General features: G+C 36.0%; 3 protein-coding genes across 3 annotated transcripts; 1 reads left to right on the forward strand and 2 right to left on the reverse strand.

Moving 5' to 3' along the window:
* Positions 1-74: 74 nt before the first annotated feature.
* LOC124436439 (charged multivesicular body protein 1a-like) lies at positions 75-3,440 on the reverse strand. Its single transcript, XM_046986368.1, has 7 exons — positions 3,213-3,440; positions 3,011-3,030; positions 2,684-2,908; positions 1,920-1,988; positions 970-1,029; positions 642-695; positions 75-538 (listed from the first exon to the last, which is right to left on the reverse strand). Exons 1-7 carry the CDS (start codon positions 3,226-3,228, stop codon positions 371-373), a joined length of 612 nt encoding a protein of 203 aa, XP_046842324.1. The 5' UTR covers positions 3,229-3,440; the 3' UTR covers positions 75-370.
* Positions 3,441-3,506: 66 nt separating this feature from the next.
* LOC124436434 (RNA-binding protein 39-like) lies at positions 3,507-10,244 on the forward strand. The gene is made up of 13 exons (XM_046986360.1): positions 3,507-3,843; positions 4,993-5,076; positions 6,336-6,400; positions 6,555-6,614; positions 6,846-7,022; positions 7,124-7,259; positions 7,346-7,438; positions 8,092-8,427; positions 8,606-8,744; positions 8,824-8,941; positions 9,351-9,456; positions 9,580-9,658; positions 9,766-10,244. The coding sequence occupies exons 2-13, from the start codon at positions 5,029-5,031 to the stop codon at positions 9,861-9,863; spliced, it is 1,455 nt and encodes a 484-aa protein (XP_046842316.1). The 5' UTR covers positions 3,507-3,843; positions 4,993-5,028; the 3' UTR covers positions 9,864-10,244.
* Positions 10,245-10,908: 664 nt separating this feature from the next.
* On the reverse strand, positions 10,909-13,242 carry LOC124436438 (metallophosphoesterase 1-like). The gene is made up of 6 exons (XM_046986366.1): positions 12,313-13,242; positions 12,130-12,233; positions 11,948-12,034; positions 11,713-11,878; positions 11,217-11,480; positions 10,909-11,127 (listed from the first exon to the last, which is right to left on the reverse strand). The coding sequence occupies exons 1-6, from the start codon at positions 12,649-12,651 to the stop codon at positions 10,939-10,941; spliced, it is 1,149 nt and encodes a 382-aa protein (XP_046842322.1). The 5' UTR covers positions 12,652-13,242; the 3' UTR covers positions 10,909-10,938.
* Positions 13,243-13,340: the final 98 nt, after the last annotated feature.

The raw sequence follows: 13,340 nt of genomic DNA on the forward strand, positions 1-13,340 counted from the left end.
TTAGCTCTGCTCCCAGTTAAGCACCCCTTCCGGTCAAACCTGGTTATCATAATTGGCTAGAGATAACAAGGTTGTTAACTTGAAAGACTTTAATACATATTAAGACATTGCATGGACCTAAGTGACATTATATTTGAAGACATTGTATCATGAGAACATAGTTAAGCACCAAATTTGAAAAATTCAATAAGTTCTGTGGTACCAGATCAAGCATTTACAGCATAGGGTTCAATAAAAGTGTAGATAGGAAGGTGAGATGTCAAAGGTATGCATTCAAGTTAGAATTCTTATCTATCAATCTTAAATTATGTTACATAGTTACTTAGTAACATGATATGAAAAATTTTACTATCACTATGACATATAAACCTCAGCTCCTTAAGGCAGCCAATCTCTTTGACAGTTGATCTTCTTGTGCTTGGGTTCTTTCGCCAGCTGCGGGTGTTTTCAATTTTGAAGTTCCTGGTTTTACCGCCTCCAATTGTTCCAACATTTCTAAACCATTTTCTTCGGCAACCTGCTGAATGAGGTCATCCACCTGGTACATGGGTAATAAAATATGTTGTCACAACATATTGGAAATTTTACTTTTAACATTTCAGAGTAAGTTTGTTGTGAGTAAAATCAAATGCGACAGTAACCTGGTCTGAAGGAGTGGAGATTGTTGTAGCATCGCCCATGGCTGTGTCAAGAACCTGCACAAATATTTCAATAAATGCTTGTAGAGTCAAACAAATTCAGGCATACATGATGTACTACTTAAACTCTTTCACTACCAAGTCGTTTTTAGCAAGTGGCAATTATTTTTAAACATTTAGCAAAAATATTTCATCACATTTAATAAACTTTTGATTTTGGGAAAACTGCAAAATTTTCTGGCTAAAACTGGCTAACAAAAATCAACTATGAGAGTCACTATGGTGTCGACTAAAGTTGCCTAAGACAGTGAAAGAGTTGATATAATAATACCTGTGAATGTACATCCATATCTTCAAAAAGTGATTCAAATTTCTCCATAGTTGCTGTAATCTAAGTTGGTTGATTGCAATTGAGATTTATTAAGCCCTTAATGACGGAGCATGAGGTCTTTACAGAGAAATAACGGACCAAGGTGTTTTTGTACAGAATAAGCCTGCAGGGCAAGGTTTGTACAAAAAGACAGAGGTCCAATATTTCTCAGTAAAGACCGAGAAAGCGAGGTTATTAAAAGGTTTATTATATGGCATTATTTGACCTGAAACGAAGCTTGCTTTCTTTCTTGTCCTTGCTGTTTTTATGGGTTGATTCTCACTTTTCTAGTTTTTGTCCATAAAAAATACTTGTTTCAAATTGTATTTTCTAGATAGTTAAACTGTTTTCCAAATATTTTTCCTTCGAATCACATTCGTAAATGGTTTTTGTTTCGTTTATTTTGCTTTTGCTTTACGAAGTTTGTTTACATTTGACTGTAAAATTAAGTGTTTTGGACCATGGTCGATCACAGGAAAATAATAGATGGGCAAAAATGTTTCTGAGCCAATCAAAGCACATCATTTAGCCGAAAGTGACGCTTGCCATATAATAATAACAATTAATGTAAAACAATGTAAGTTGTATTGTTGAGAGTTGGTGTTGAGTGTATCAAGAATTGGGTAAGGCGCCAGCGTTTAAGGTGGTTTGGGCATGTGGAAAGGAGGGAAGAAAGTGCTGAAATTTGTAGAGCGTTGCATATGAATGTTGATGGAGTCCGCAAACGAGGTAGACCGAGAAAGAGATGGATAGATGCTGTGAACAGTGATATGAAGGCAATGGGTATAAGGAGAGATATGGCGAGAGATATTTTCATGGATCAAAATTAATACTGTATACAAATGTTGTTTGTTTGTTTGTTTTTGTAATGTAAGTTGTATTGTTTCAGATAAACTTCAAATGATCTATACCTTGGCAAGTTCCATGGATTGAACAGCTTTATCCAATCCTCTGACCACACCAGCCATGTTCTTTGTCACCTGGAGAAAATTTAATCATAACACGTCACCATATCCCAAAACTTTGATGAGAAATGCAACAACTGACGTAACGATTGGCTAAAAATTTAGCTTTCAGGCTATCATTGGTAGATAAATATCAATGACCGAACTGCTAAGTTTTGTCGGAACAACCAAATACTTACATAGATTTTGCTCAAACACCCAAGATTAATAGAAATTAATAATGCTAGGATGTATATATATGTCCTTGGGTGCTGATTTATTACAGAGGACATAAGGAAATATATATATATATAAGTCATAATCACTTCCTATATATATATATATATAAAGGAAGTTTATAAGTGATGATTCTCCATATAAAACAATGCTCGATGCCCAAGAGCAGAGCATAAATATATTTAGTGATGTTGAAAAAATGACGAAAACTACAGATTCATCCCAACAAGTCTGTTTCGTGATTTCTCACTCTTCAGGGGATTTAATATATGCACAGAACCGTACGTCCTATGTCCCAAGTGCAGGAGTCACCATTTTACTATGGTGATAGCCAGGAAGGCACATTGTTATACACTTTGTATATATATATATATATATAGGTGTTTGGTTGGAAATGGGTTAATTAAATGACGAAAACTGTGCAATCTTTTATCGTAGTAGATCTGCTATTTTGCAAAGTGTTATAAAATCAATGGTTATGAAATAGTTCATACTTGTTTCATCTGCAGGGCAGTCTGCACTTTGGAAGCCACAGCATCAACTCTTGAAGCCAGGCGAAGGTAGTTTAATGATTCGTTCTTCTTCCTGATAGCATTCTCTGCATATATTCTAGCACCTTCAACGTTTTTCTGTTGAAGTGCTTTCTTTATCTTTGCCTGTTGCAACCTCTCTTCTTTCTCACTTTTCTTTGCAAAACGTTCGAGTTGTTTTGTTGTAAACTGAAAAAAACGATAGAAAAACAAAACAAGTTGAAAAAATTAAATCCTTTTGATGAAAAGTGCTGTGTAGAAATTGATAATTTCAATGCCTCGTCGTCATACCTTCAGCTGGAAGATCGTGTCTAAAATGAAGGATAAGGTAAGCTGTATTCCTTGCTCAGAATATTATATTACAACTCGGTAAGCGTTATAAAAGTTAAGCTTAGTTAAGTCATAATCACTGACTGCATGGCTTTTTGATGATTTAGCGAAGAGAAAATTATTCTAGTAAAAGTATACTGATTTTAATCATTTTATATTATACCTTCCATTGTAGGCATGATTAAAACTTTAATCACCCATCAAAAGTCGTAGAGTAAAATATTCGGAATACGTCGCTTTAGGATGAAACTGAATAATTGAATGCTTCAATTTTAGCGATAACTGCCAGTAAAATCAAATTTAACAGAAAATGTTGTGAAAAGCTGTTAGCATTTAAAGTAATGATGTAAACACTTCCTTTCACTGGTCGTGATCTGTCGTCACCTTTCGCACAATCATCGTTACACATCGATAACCGGTTTGTTTGGCCGGATTATTTATGAGATAGTTTATCTTCAATTCGTTTAATTTTATTCTTTACAACGCGATTTTTCCCTCATAAATCAACAAGATGTCATATAAAGGGGATTTTTAAGCCATTTAAAAAACGTTTTACGATAGCACGTAGCCCATTTCAAAATTCTTACTGCTGACAGTTATAGACGCCAACCAAACCTGCTGATGCGCGGTAAAATTGTTCAACACCCCCCGGATGCTACAATTTACTGAAGAAATTTATCACGGAGCAAGACATCGTGCGCGTTTGGTTTGAAGGAAATTTCTGGATTTGAAGTACTCAAGGTTCGCTTAGTATTTGGAAATATATTTTCCCAATCACAAGGGGGATATCTTAGGTAAGTTTCTGCTTTTTCTCCGTGTTTTTGCGGACGCCTTCGGGAAATTGGATATGTTGTTGGTTGATAAAGTGATGAGTAATTATGTTTTGAAATAATCATGAAGAAGAATGATTTGCCCTTACCCTCTTGAAATCATCGCGCTTTCTATTGCATGAAAATTAAATAAACTGCGCTTAACGCTAAGGCCTCGAGGGAGCATTATGTATTGAAAGTTGATGAAAAATTTTATGCAACATAATTAAGTCGACAAGCATGTCGTGCATATTTGTGTGCGAAAAATGATTACTTTTGCTTCCTTTTCTCAAAGTTTTTTGCCGGTATTTAAAAAGCAATACGAAGTGCCGTTTTCTTGAACCATTTTCCTTGATGCGTTTATGCAGTTGGACAAAAAATACCGTAATTTTCTCCTGTTTGTGGAGAGCCGGCGATTCTTTACAATTACTATATTACAATCCCCCCTGTCTCGATAAACAAAATCTTTGACCGGGAAAACTACTTAAATCTTGTAACACGAATATGACACATCAATTCACATGTTTTTTCATGTTTAATATTCATGAGACATTTTTTCTTTTACAATATTATATCACAAACACGACTGAATAGAAAAGTTTTAAGTTGTGCAACATCAATTCTATTTTATCGAGTTCAAGTAAAAATGATTAAAAAAAGAACACACTCCACTTAAGCATTTTTACATTCAATTTTGACAAGATCCTAAAAGTCAACGAAAACTATATATGAATCATCATTTTCTTCCATTAATGAAAATCATAGACCTGTTCAAAGTGGCATTTCCAAACATTAACATTCCTGCTTCATCCCAACATCCAGACTATGGATGATGCAATGTGAAAATGCACCAAGCATAAAATTTATCATATTACACTGTGTAATTCACATACTATCCTAAAATCCATAACTTGCATTGATTCATGCAATACTCCATTAGTTACATTGCAGCTCATAATTCACACACTTTCCATCCTGAAATTGACATGTCTCCTGCAATTAACACAGTTCTCCATGGAGCTTGTAATTTTCATGCCAGCTCCCAATGCTTTTTAACCTAACACTGCCGCACATAGTGCGGAAAATGATAAAAAATGCATCATGCTTTTAGTTCATCATTTTTATGTTTTTTAGGCTTTCATTTTTCATTGAGATAGTTCATTGTACATTATGGCTGACGAATTTGACATAGAAGCCATGCTTGAAGCGCCGTACAAGGTATACATAGATCAATTTCTAGTGTTGTTTACATCGTTGTCTTAGTTTTGTACGTTGTGTCATGTATTTGAGGTAATTTATCATGTCGCCTTCAGGGGTGGAAAAATATTTTTGTTTTGTTAACCACAAAGAAAAGAAAACTTTCTTCTGCTTGTTGAGAAATTAATTTTTCTCTTTAATTCTGACACCAGTATTAGGTACTGGTGCCTAAGCAGTACCTAAGCCTATCAATTGTAGTTTTCTATTCTTAAAAGAAGCTCTGCTAACTTGAAATATTATGAGTCTATTATGTATTTCCTGGAAGATCAAAAAAATAAAAACCCAAGCTTTCTTTCCCCACTGTCTTAAACATTCAAAATAATTTTTTCGAACTTTAAAATATTTTCTGGTGCCAAATTTCCAATACATTTTCCACCCCTGGTCAGCTTAGCTTAGTGGATTGCTTTTTGAGAAACACTTTGCAGTTCATTGTGCTCATAAATTAACATGTGTATATGTGCTTGCAAAACACACTTAAAATAACAATAGGTTACAGGCTTTCCGATTTTACTATTAAAAAACCTTGTAAATGTGCATACATAACAATTGAATACGTGGAGAAATTATGCATTCCCTTCAGTAAGAAATTTATGTCCAACTGCCCATTTTTGAATGGTTAGCGATGTGCGGCATTTCACATTTCAACCTTGGGATAAGGGGTGACAATAATTGATCTAAACTCTCTAAGTCCTCTATTGTTTTTTTAGACCTTTGATTTGTGGTTTCAACTACAACCTTCAAGAGGTAGACACATTAATGCACACAAAAATGCTAAAAATTCAATTGCATTTTGAAAAATTGTTTCTTGCAGGTCGAAAGAGGAAATGATGCCTCCCGATTTTACATACAAAACGTGTGCACCCCATCCCCCTTAGAACTAGAGAACCCCACCCCCCTTGAACTAGAGATTAAATTTTGTTAGGGTCATAAAAGTTTTCAAAAAAATTTTGCCTCTAGAAAACTCTGACACTGATTATAATATGTAGAAAAGCAATGATTATTTGTCAAAACAAAAAAAATCATTTTAAAAATTCTTGTAAACATTGTATGTGATGTGACAAGTGTGTTTGAATCAAACTCCAGAGTAACGAAACTCTTTATTTTGGTTGTTTAGGTGATGGTATTGTAGTACAATGATGTTAACAAATCTTGGCCGATGAACTTGTGTTAACTGTTGAAAGTTTATCACAGCGTGTGTTAAAGCTCTTTTCTTTTTCTAGAGTGCAGAAAATGGCAAGTCAAAGAAACATGACTCGGACGACGATGATGACGGGAAGAGCAAACGGTTAGTTGCTGAAAATCACAGCTTCCTAGCATGCGTCACAGTTAGCAATTTGACATTTTCCTTGGTTATATTACCCCTTGAGCATGTCATGAAATGTGGGAAAGCCAGCAATGAATCTACAGTGCCGTAACAGGAAAATCTTATTTGAATTTAGATCACGACGCAAGCGCAGTAAAAGCAGAAGTCGAAGTGGAGATCGACGTCGCAGCAAAAGGTGGAAAAGAAATCATCCTTTTATTAACCAAGATTTTATATCCATCCATGCTTCTATCAATCCACATGTGTCCCTAACCACCTAGTAAATCATTGTTTTTGCTCACTGCTATTGAGATCTATCGTACTTATCAAACCATCAAGCTTTGTTTTGACCCTACATGATCATTAAGGTCATAGTATGCAACCTTGTGTCCTTTAGTTTTGACTTTTTTTTGTATTTATCCACCAGGTCGCGTAGCGGAGAGAGACGAAAGAGACGAAGTCGTAGCGGGGAACGACGATCACGTCGTAGTCCAAGTCCGGACAGACGTCGTCGTAGTCCAAGTCCTAGACGACGACCAAGTAGGGGAGATGAAAAGCGTGATAGGGATAGAAAAAGAAGATCGCGAAGTGGTAGTGACGACAGGTAGGTATCTCCTACCTTGGCATGGTTTTCCTAACTCATTTTACGTATATGCCTACACGCGTGATGTGATTCAACTTTCAATTTCTGGTTACTTTGTTTAGCGGCCATTGGCAAGTTTTACCTCGTGATGAAACAATCTCCGCCGAAGAACGAGATAGACGTACAGTCTTCTGTATGCAGCTCTCGAGGAACATAAGACCACGTGACTTGGAGGAGTTCTTTTCGAAAGTCGGACAAGTAAGTTGGGTGACCTTTTTCTTTCATGCACTTTGCATTCGTTTGGCAGTACTTGCCTAACGTTGTTCTTTTTTTTGTAATTTTAGGTTCGTGATGTTCGAATCATATCGGATCGTAATTCAAGACGATCCAAGGGCATTGCATACGTAGAGTTCACGGATGCTTCTGCCGTTCCTTTGGTATGTTTCCTCATTGAAAATACATATATACAGCTTTGCTTTTAGAGCAACTTGATATTTAATTACATGTTTGTAAATGTAGATCGTCCAGGTTGGTATAGTCCTGAGAAGGACTGTTTTTGTTGTTGTTGACTGACGTCAAAAACAGTCCTTCTCAGGACTATACCAACCTGGACGATCTACATTTACAAACATGTAACGATACTTCCGGGTTCAAACCCTTTACTTTGATATTTTAATGCCGTCGTTTGAACTCTGTTTACTTCATAAATTCCGTCAATGTTGGAAGTCGATCAACTTTTCAGTTTATACAGAAGCAGGCTGAAAGTATTGTGATTGAGCCTTGTTATAAACGAAATTTCTTGGTTCCTTTTGTGTTAAACATGATATGTCACGTGTTTATTGTTGTGTAAAGACTTCGATGAGCGCTTTTTTGAGGCTGCATGTTGTTGGCTTGCTGGCCACTACGTGCGCTTGTTGTTGTTTCGATGAAATTAACATATAAGGCGCTGTTTCAAAAAAACTGTACATTTTCTTCATAGGTTAATGAAACCGAAGTCAATGATTAAACAAATACGTTTGACGAAATCGTCGAGTAAAAACCTCGTAAAAAAAAACGCAAACTAAACATTGCAATGAATTTCTTACGATAGGCTTTGAAGCTCACTGGTCAACGTTTGCTTAACGCACCCATCATTGTACAGGAGACTCAGGCTGAGAAGAACAGACTAGCAGCTGAGGCTGAGAAATTGAAACGTCCGCTAGGACCAACACGTGTTTACGTTGGCTCATTACATTTTAACATTACCGAACAAATGATCAAAGCGATATTTGAACCTTTCGGCGTTATAGATACTGTTCAGATGATCATGGATTCCGAAACAGGAAGATCCAAAGGATATTGCTTTATACAATTTCGTGATCCCGATAGTGCAAAAAGAGCTATGGAACAGATGAATGGATTTGAACTCGCTGGAAGACCAATAAAGGTACATTTTGTGTATCGATATCATCAACCCCCACCCCCTCCCACTTCAGGTGCTGCAACTTCAAATGTGTTCCAAATGATACTATAATTTCTTCATTACCTCTTCTAGTCATCTGAATAAACATAGTCTCTTGTTGTGGCATCTTTCTGTAATTGTTTATTGTTTATTTATTGATAAGGTTGGTCCAGTAACAGAACGGACAGATACTGGGGGAATGTCATTCCTTGACGATGAGGAATACGAGAAGGGGGGTATTGTAATGAACACTGCTGCAAGAGCTGCTCTGATGCAAAAGTTATCTCAAACACATTCAGCTGGTGAGAATGATATTTTGATAATCACTACATGTTGTCTGACTCAACACCATAGCATCATAAATTTTTCTTCTATTATTAGGGTTAACTGTACCAGGTGCGCCCCCAGCTAATCCAGCAGTATCCATTCTGCAGACACCAGTTAGCATTCCATTACCAACTCCTTGCTTGATGATAAGCAACATGTTTGATCCTTCAAAGTAAGTGTTAACCACTTAATAACTTAAAAACAACAATAGAATTTAAGAATTGTGCATCACAGCAATACAGCAATGAATAATTAGATAGTCAATACCTTTTGTAGTGTACAATGTTGTTCCTCGAAGGGCAGGGGCAGTGCTGTAGAAGTGGGGGGGTGCTTGGGGGAGGAGCCCCCCTTCTACCTTTGAAATGGGTAATTTCAAAAGGGCGCTATTGACCAAAACGTCCGGAGAGCCCCCCTTCTGATAAATTCAGTTCTACAGCACTGGACAGGGGTGACTATGTATCATAATGAGCCAAGTTTGCACTTTGTAAATATGTACCTATTCCATTGTTGTCAAAATCTCCTCCAAGCTTGCAGTCATTCTTGTTTAGTGTTCTTCAATATTTTAAACGTTTTTATGATAGGGAACAAGACAAGGACTGGCATTTGGACATACAGGATGACGTCTTGGACGAACTCTCAAAATTAGGAGGCATAGTTCATATTCATGTTGATCAGACATCTATGCAGGTACTAAATGGTCTCTCCTCTTCTTATACCTGTCTATCCCACCATATCCCATGTTGCTTGGTGAATGAATTTAAGTTTGAAATAGTGTAAGTGTTGCTGATGGAATATTCTCGAATTATTTAGGGAAATGTTTACTTGAAGTGTGTCACACCTGATATTGCTGTGGCTGCTGTGAAGACGATGCATGGTAGATATTTTGCTGGTATGGATTTTATTTTTTCCCTTCTTCCTTCATCATGGATTTACATATTTGTTGATGTATAATTGTAACTGCCTTGTTCTTTTACTAATATTCTTTATTACCCATAGGTAAGCAACTTCTGGCTAAAACGATGCCTTTGTCTCAGTACCACGGAATGTTTCCAAATGCAGCCATGGCTGTGAAACCTTTGAAACCAACAGCTTGATGTTTGCTCCAATTCCTACTCATCTTAATTGCCTTGTGACAATTTACAGGGTGGAAATAGTCGCAGAATGATTGGTGGTTGCAATCCATTGTGTATACTGCATGTAAATCTCTTTCCTTATCTTTAATTGTGTTAAACATAAGCAAGTGTTTTTTCAGAAGTTCCTTCTTTATGACATGGGATTCATGGACTTGTGAAATGATAAATATCTTTAGCAGATAACTCATTTGACATTCAAACTTTGATCGTCTACTTTAGTGCACTTCAAAGTATTTTTTTGAAGGAATGTTACCCTGAGTTGGCTGCAATGGTTGCTTATCAGTAGTTGTAGATAGTACAAATTTATTTTGTATGAATTCATTTTCTCATGACTGAGGACTACATTGACTTTTCCGTTTCTTATAAAAAATCAACTGATACCTTTTCATCAACCTGCTTGCATAGCAATAGAAAGTGCACATATCCCTTCTTGTGAACATAGTTGCAATGAAGAACAGTGCATGCAATATCTGCATCAGAGTATAGTAGAATCTTCCTTAAAGCTGTAGCGAACAATAAGAACCGGTGTAAGTAAGGTAACATTTGGTTTGAAGGTTTTGGCAAACCTTTTGGGGAGGTATGGTTCATCAACTTTACAGACTTTGAAGTCTGAGAACTCTGAATTGCGGTTTTCAACATTTGTGCAGAATGAATACAGAATATTGTCTACCATACATTCCAATGGATTTCGATCAATAGTAGTAATAATAAATCCATTGCATGGGAATTACAAATTTGTTTTTAAATTAAATTTTCAGGATTATAAGACTAAAACTTGTTGCCTTCAGTTAACTGAATGGCAGTGTTTTTGCAGATCAGCAAGACCTAAACCCACCGTATTCATTTTTAAGAAATTTATGCCCTGCTACACCTCCAATCGAACAAATAAGGGTGTGTCTCGCCAGACTAAAAACATAGTTGTCCGGCAAGTTGCCAGTTTTAAGTGGCATGGAAATTGGCAAAAAAGTAGCTGCCAATTTTTCTCTCTACAGTATCTTCATCATCATTAAAACAATGGTGAAATTTTTTTCAGTATTTAGCATATTTTTATAGGTTTTCTATGATAAAATATCCTTCTTCGAAACACTTTAAAACAATTCCTACATTGGCTCCAACAGATGTATGAAAGAAAAATCAAAGCTACTGTCACATACAATAAAATCACTGTGCTTTCTTGAGGAAGATAACACTTTTGCAGTGCAAACTTTTTTGGGTTAAAAATTACCTGTTGGAGAAAACATGGGCATTGTTAACATACAGTTTTTCTGTATTAAGTAAGCTTTGCAGTACATTAATACAATAAAGCAAACATACCAGAACAAAGCTGGGGTCATTCCTATTTCTCCAGCTAAATGAAGGCAACGTGAATTCTGGGATTTTCCCTCGATGAACAACATGACAACTGTGATGAGTGTGTCCACTGAAGATGCCTTGTGGATGAAGTGAATCAAGTAGCAATTTTGATGCACTTCGTGACAACACCTCCCATCTTTCCCTGTTTTCCTTAAAACGTATTTCAACAGGAGGAGAATCCTTTTCAGTACAAGTTATCTCCGATGATCGATACAAAGGAAAATGCTATGAATTAGAAAATTTTAGCATTACCACAGGAGAATGGTCAAAAACCTTACCCAGCATAAAATTCAGAAAATCTATGATGAAACATGCTCCAACAAACAAAGCTTGGTCGAGCTACCTAGCATTATCAAAGTATGTTTCACCTTGTGGAGAGAGCTTAACTAAGAAATATGAAAGTAAGCAAATATAAAAACAACATTTTGAGAATTGAACCTGAGCCAAACAAACCAACCTGCAAGATAAAAGGATAAGATGTAATAGGATGTTCACATTTCATTTGATCTGAGTCATTGTAAAGGCATTTCAACTTGCTTGCCACTTGTTCCAATTCTTGCTCTGCTCTTTCACACAAAGAGCAACCATCTTGGTCAAATGCCATAGAGTTGACAAGCACAAACCTGTATTGTAAAGACAACATCTTTTCACTTAAGGAGATACTTTGAATCGTGGTAGCAAATGATACTCACCAATTTTCTTTCAAATTTAACAATCTGACTCCAGTAACATTAAAAGAACTTTTGAACCGTCTTGTTAGCCAGGAGCTGCTTACCATGCTGGAAGGAAAGAACAAGACTATCTTAGTTCAACTTATGAATAAAATTCACACAATTGAGACACAAACTACAAGATAAAAGTATTGAGGAATTACCGATAATGAAAACCAATGTCATGATTTCCAGGAACGACATAAAGTTCTGTATCACGGGGATGGTGGAATATGTCATGGAATCTTTCCATATAATCTTCCCATTCCTAAAAGTAATAATGAAAAGGAGCCATGTTGATTACAGTAGCACTTTAATTGGTTTGATTTTCCATTTTTTTAACACACCTCATCCCCACATATCATTCCTTCGTCAAAAATATCCCCCAAAATGAACACGACATCGGGTTTGAGAAATTTTAAAGCAGTTTGGAAACTTCTCTTCATCTGCCATTCACGTCGAAGCTTGTCAAACCAATGTCCACGTTCAGAGCCCAATAAATGTGGATCGGAAAGAAGCAAAGCGTTTATGTTGTTATTTGGGTTTAAAAACTCGTTATTTCTTAAACGTGTATCAAGTACGGGCCAAGAACATTGAAATATAACAATGTAGTATATAATATATTCACAATAGCAAAACACAGCAAGTACTGCAAATAGTAACCGCTTTAAAACTCCTATAATCATACTTGGTGAAAAGCTTCACATATTTCAACATTCGAGCAAAATCATTGATTTATGTTACATGCTTGAGTGAGAAACTAGAAATGACATCTATGTCCATCGCGATTGAAATCCACATATAATAAATATAGAATTTCGCATTTTGGCTGACAGTTTGCACTATTGTTTACGTCACTCATCTCTGGCATTTTGATCAGGAGCAGCGCTTAAACGAGCATTCACTGTAAATTCTTCGTGTGCGAGAATCGTGTTTGTAGTATAAATTCAAAAAAATCGCTGTCCGATGAGGAAGAAGGAGGAAGATAGTATATGATGTAATTGATTCCACGATTACATATGTAATTGATTATAACATTACACATGTAATTGATTACACGATCACACATGTAATCGATTCCACGATTACACATGTACACGATTACATATGTAATTGATTATAACATTACACATGTAATCGATTACACGATCACACATGAATCGATTCCACGATTACACATGTACATGATTACATATGTAATTGATTATAACATTACACATGTAATCGATTACACGATCACACATGTAATCGATTCCACGATTACACATGTACACGATTACATATGTAATTGATTATAACATTACACATGTAATTGATTACACGATCACATATGTAATCGATTCCACGATTACACATGTACACGATTACATATGTA

Source organism: Xenia sp. Carnegie-2017, unplaced genomic scaffold (assembly GCF_021976095.1).
Source record: "Xenia sp. Carnegie-2017 unplaced genomic scaffold, XeniaSp_v1 HiC_scaffold_16, whole genome shotgun sequence".
Taxonomy (NCBI): Eukaryota; Metazoa; Cnidaria; class Anthozoa; order Malacalcyonacea; family Xeniidae; genus Xenia; species Xenia sp. Carnegie-2017.

Coding starts and splice junctions, on each gene's coding strand:
- LOC124436439 (XM_046986368.1), bottom strand. Junction 696..969: donor ATATGGATGTACATTCACAG/GTATTATTATAT, acceptor ATATTTGTGCAG/GTTCTTGACACAGCCATGGG. Junction 539..641: donor TCTCCACTCCTTCAGACCAG/GTTACTGTCGCA, acceptor CCCATGTACCAG/GTGGATGACCTCATTCAGCA.
- LOC124436434 (XM_046986360.1), top strand. CDS start 5,029: ATGGCTGACGAATTTGACATAGAAGCCATGCTTGAAGCGCCGTACAAG. Junction 8,428..8,605: donor TCGCTGGAAGACCAATAAAG/GTACATTTTGTG, acceptor TTTATTGATAAG/GTTGGTCCAGTAACAGAACG. Junction 8,942..9,350: donor AACATGTTTGATCCTTCAAA/GTAAGTGTTAAC, acceptor TTTTTATGATAG/GGAACAAGACAAGGACTGGC.
- LOC124436438 (XM_046986366.1), bottom strand. CDS start 12,651: ATGATTATAGGAGTTTTAAAGCGGTTACTATTTGCAGTACTTGCTGTG. Junction 11,481..11,712: donor CTTATCCTTTTATCTTGCAG/GTTGGTTTGTTT, acceptor TCTAATTCATAG/CATTTTCCTTTGTATCGATC. Junction 11,128..11,216: donor ATGACCCCAGCTTTGTTCTG/GTATGTTTGCTT, acceptor TTTCTCCAACAG/GTAATTTTTAACCCAAAAAA.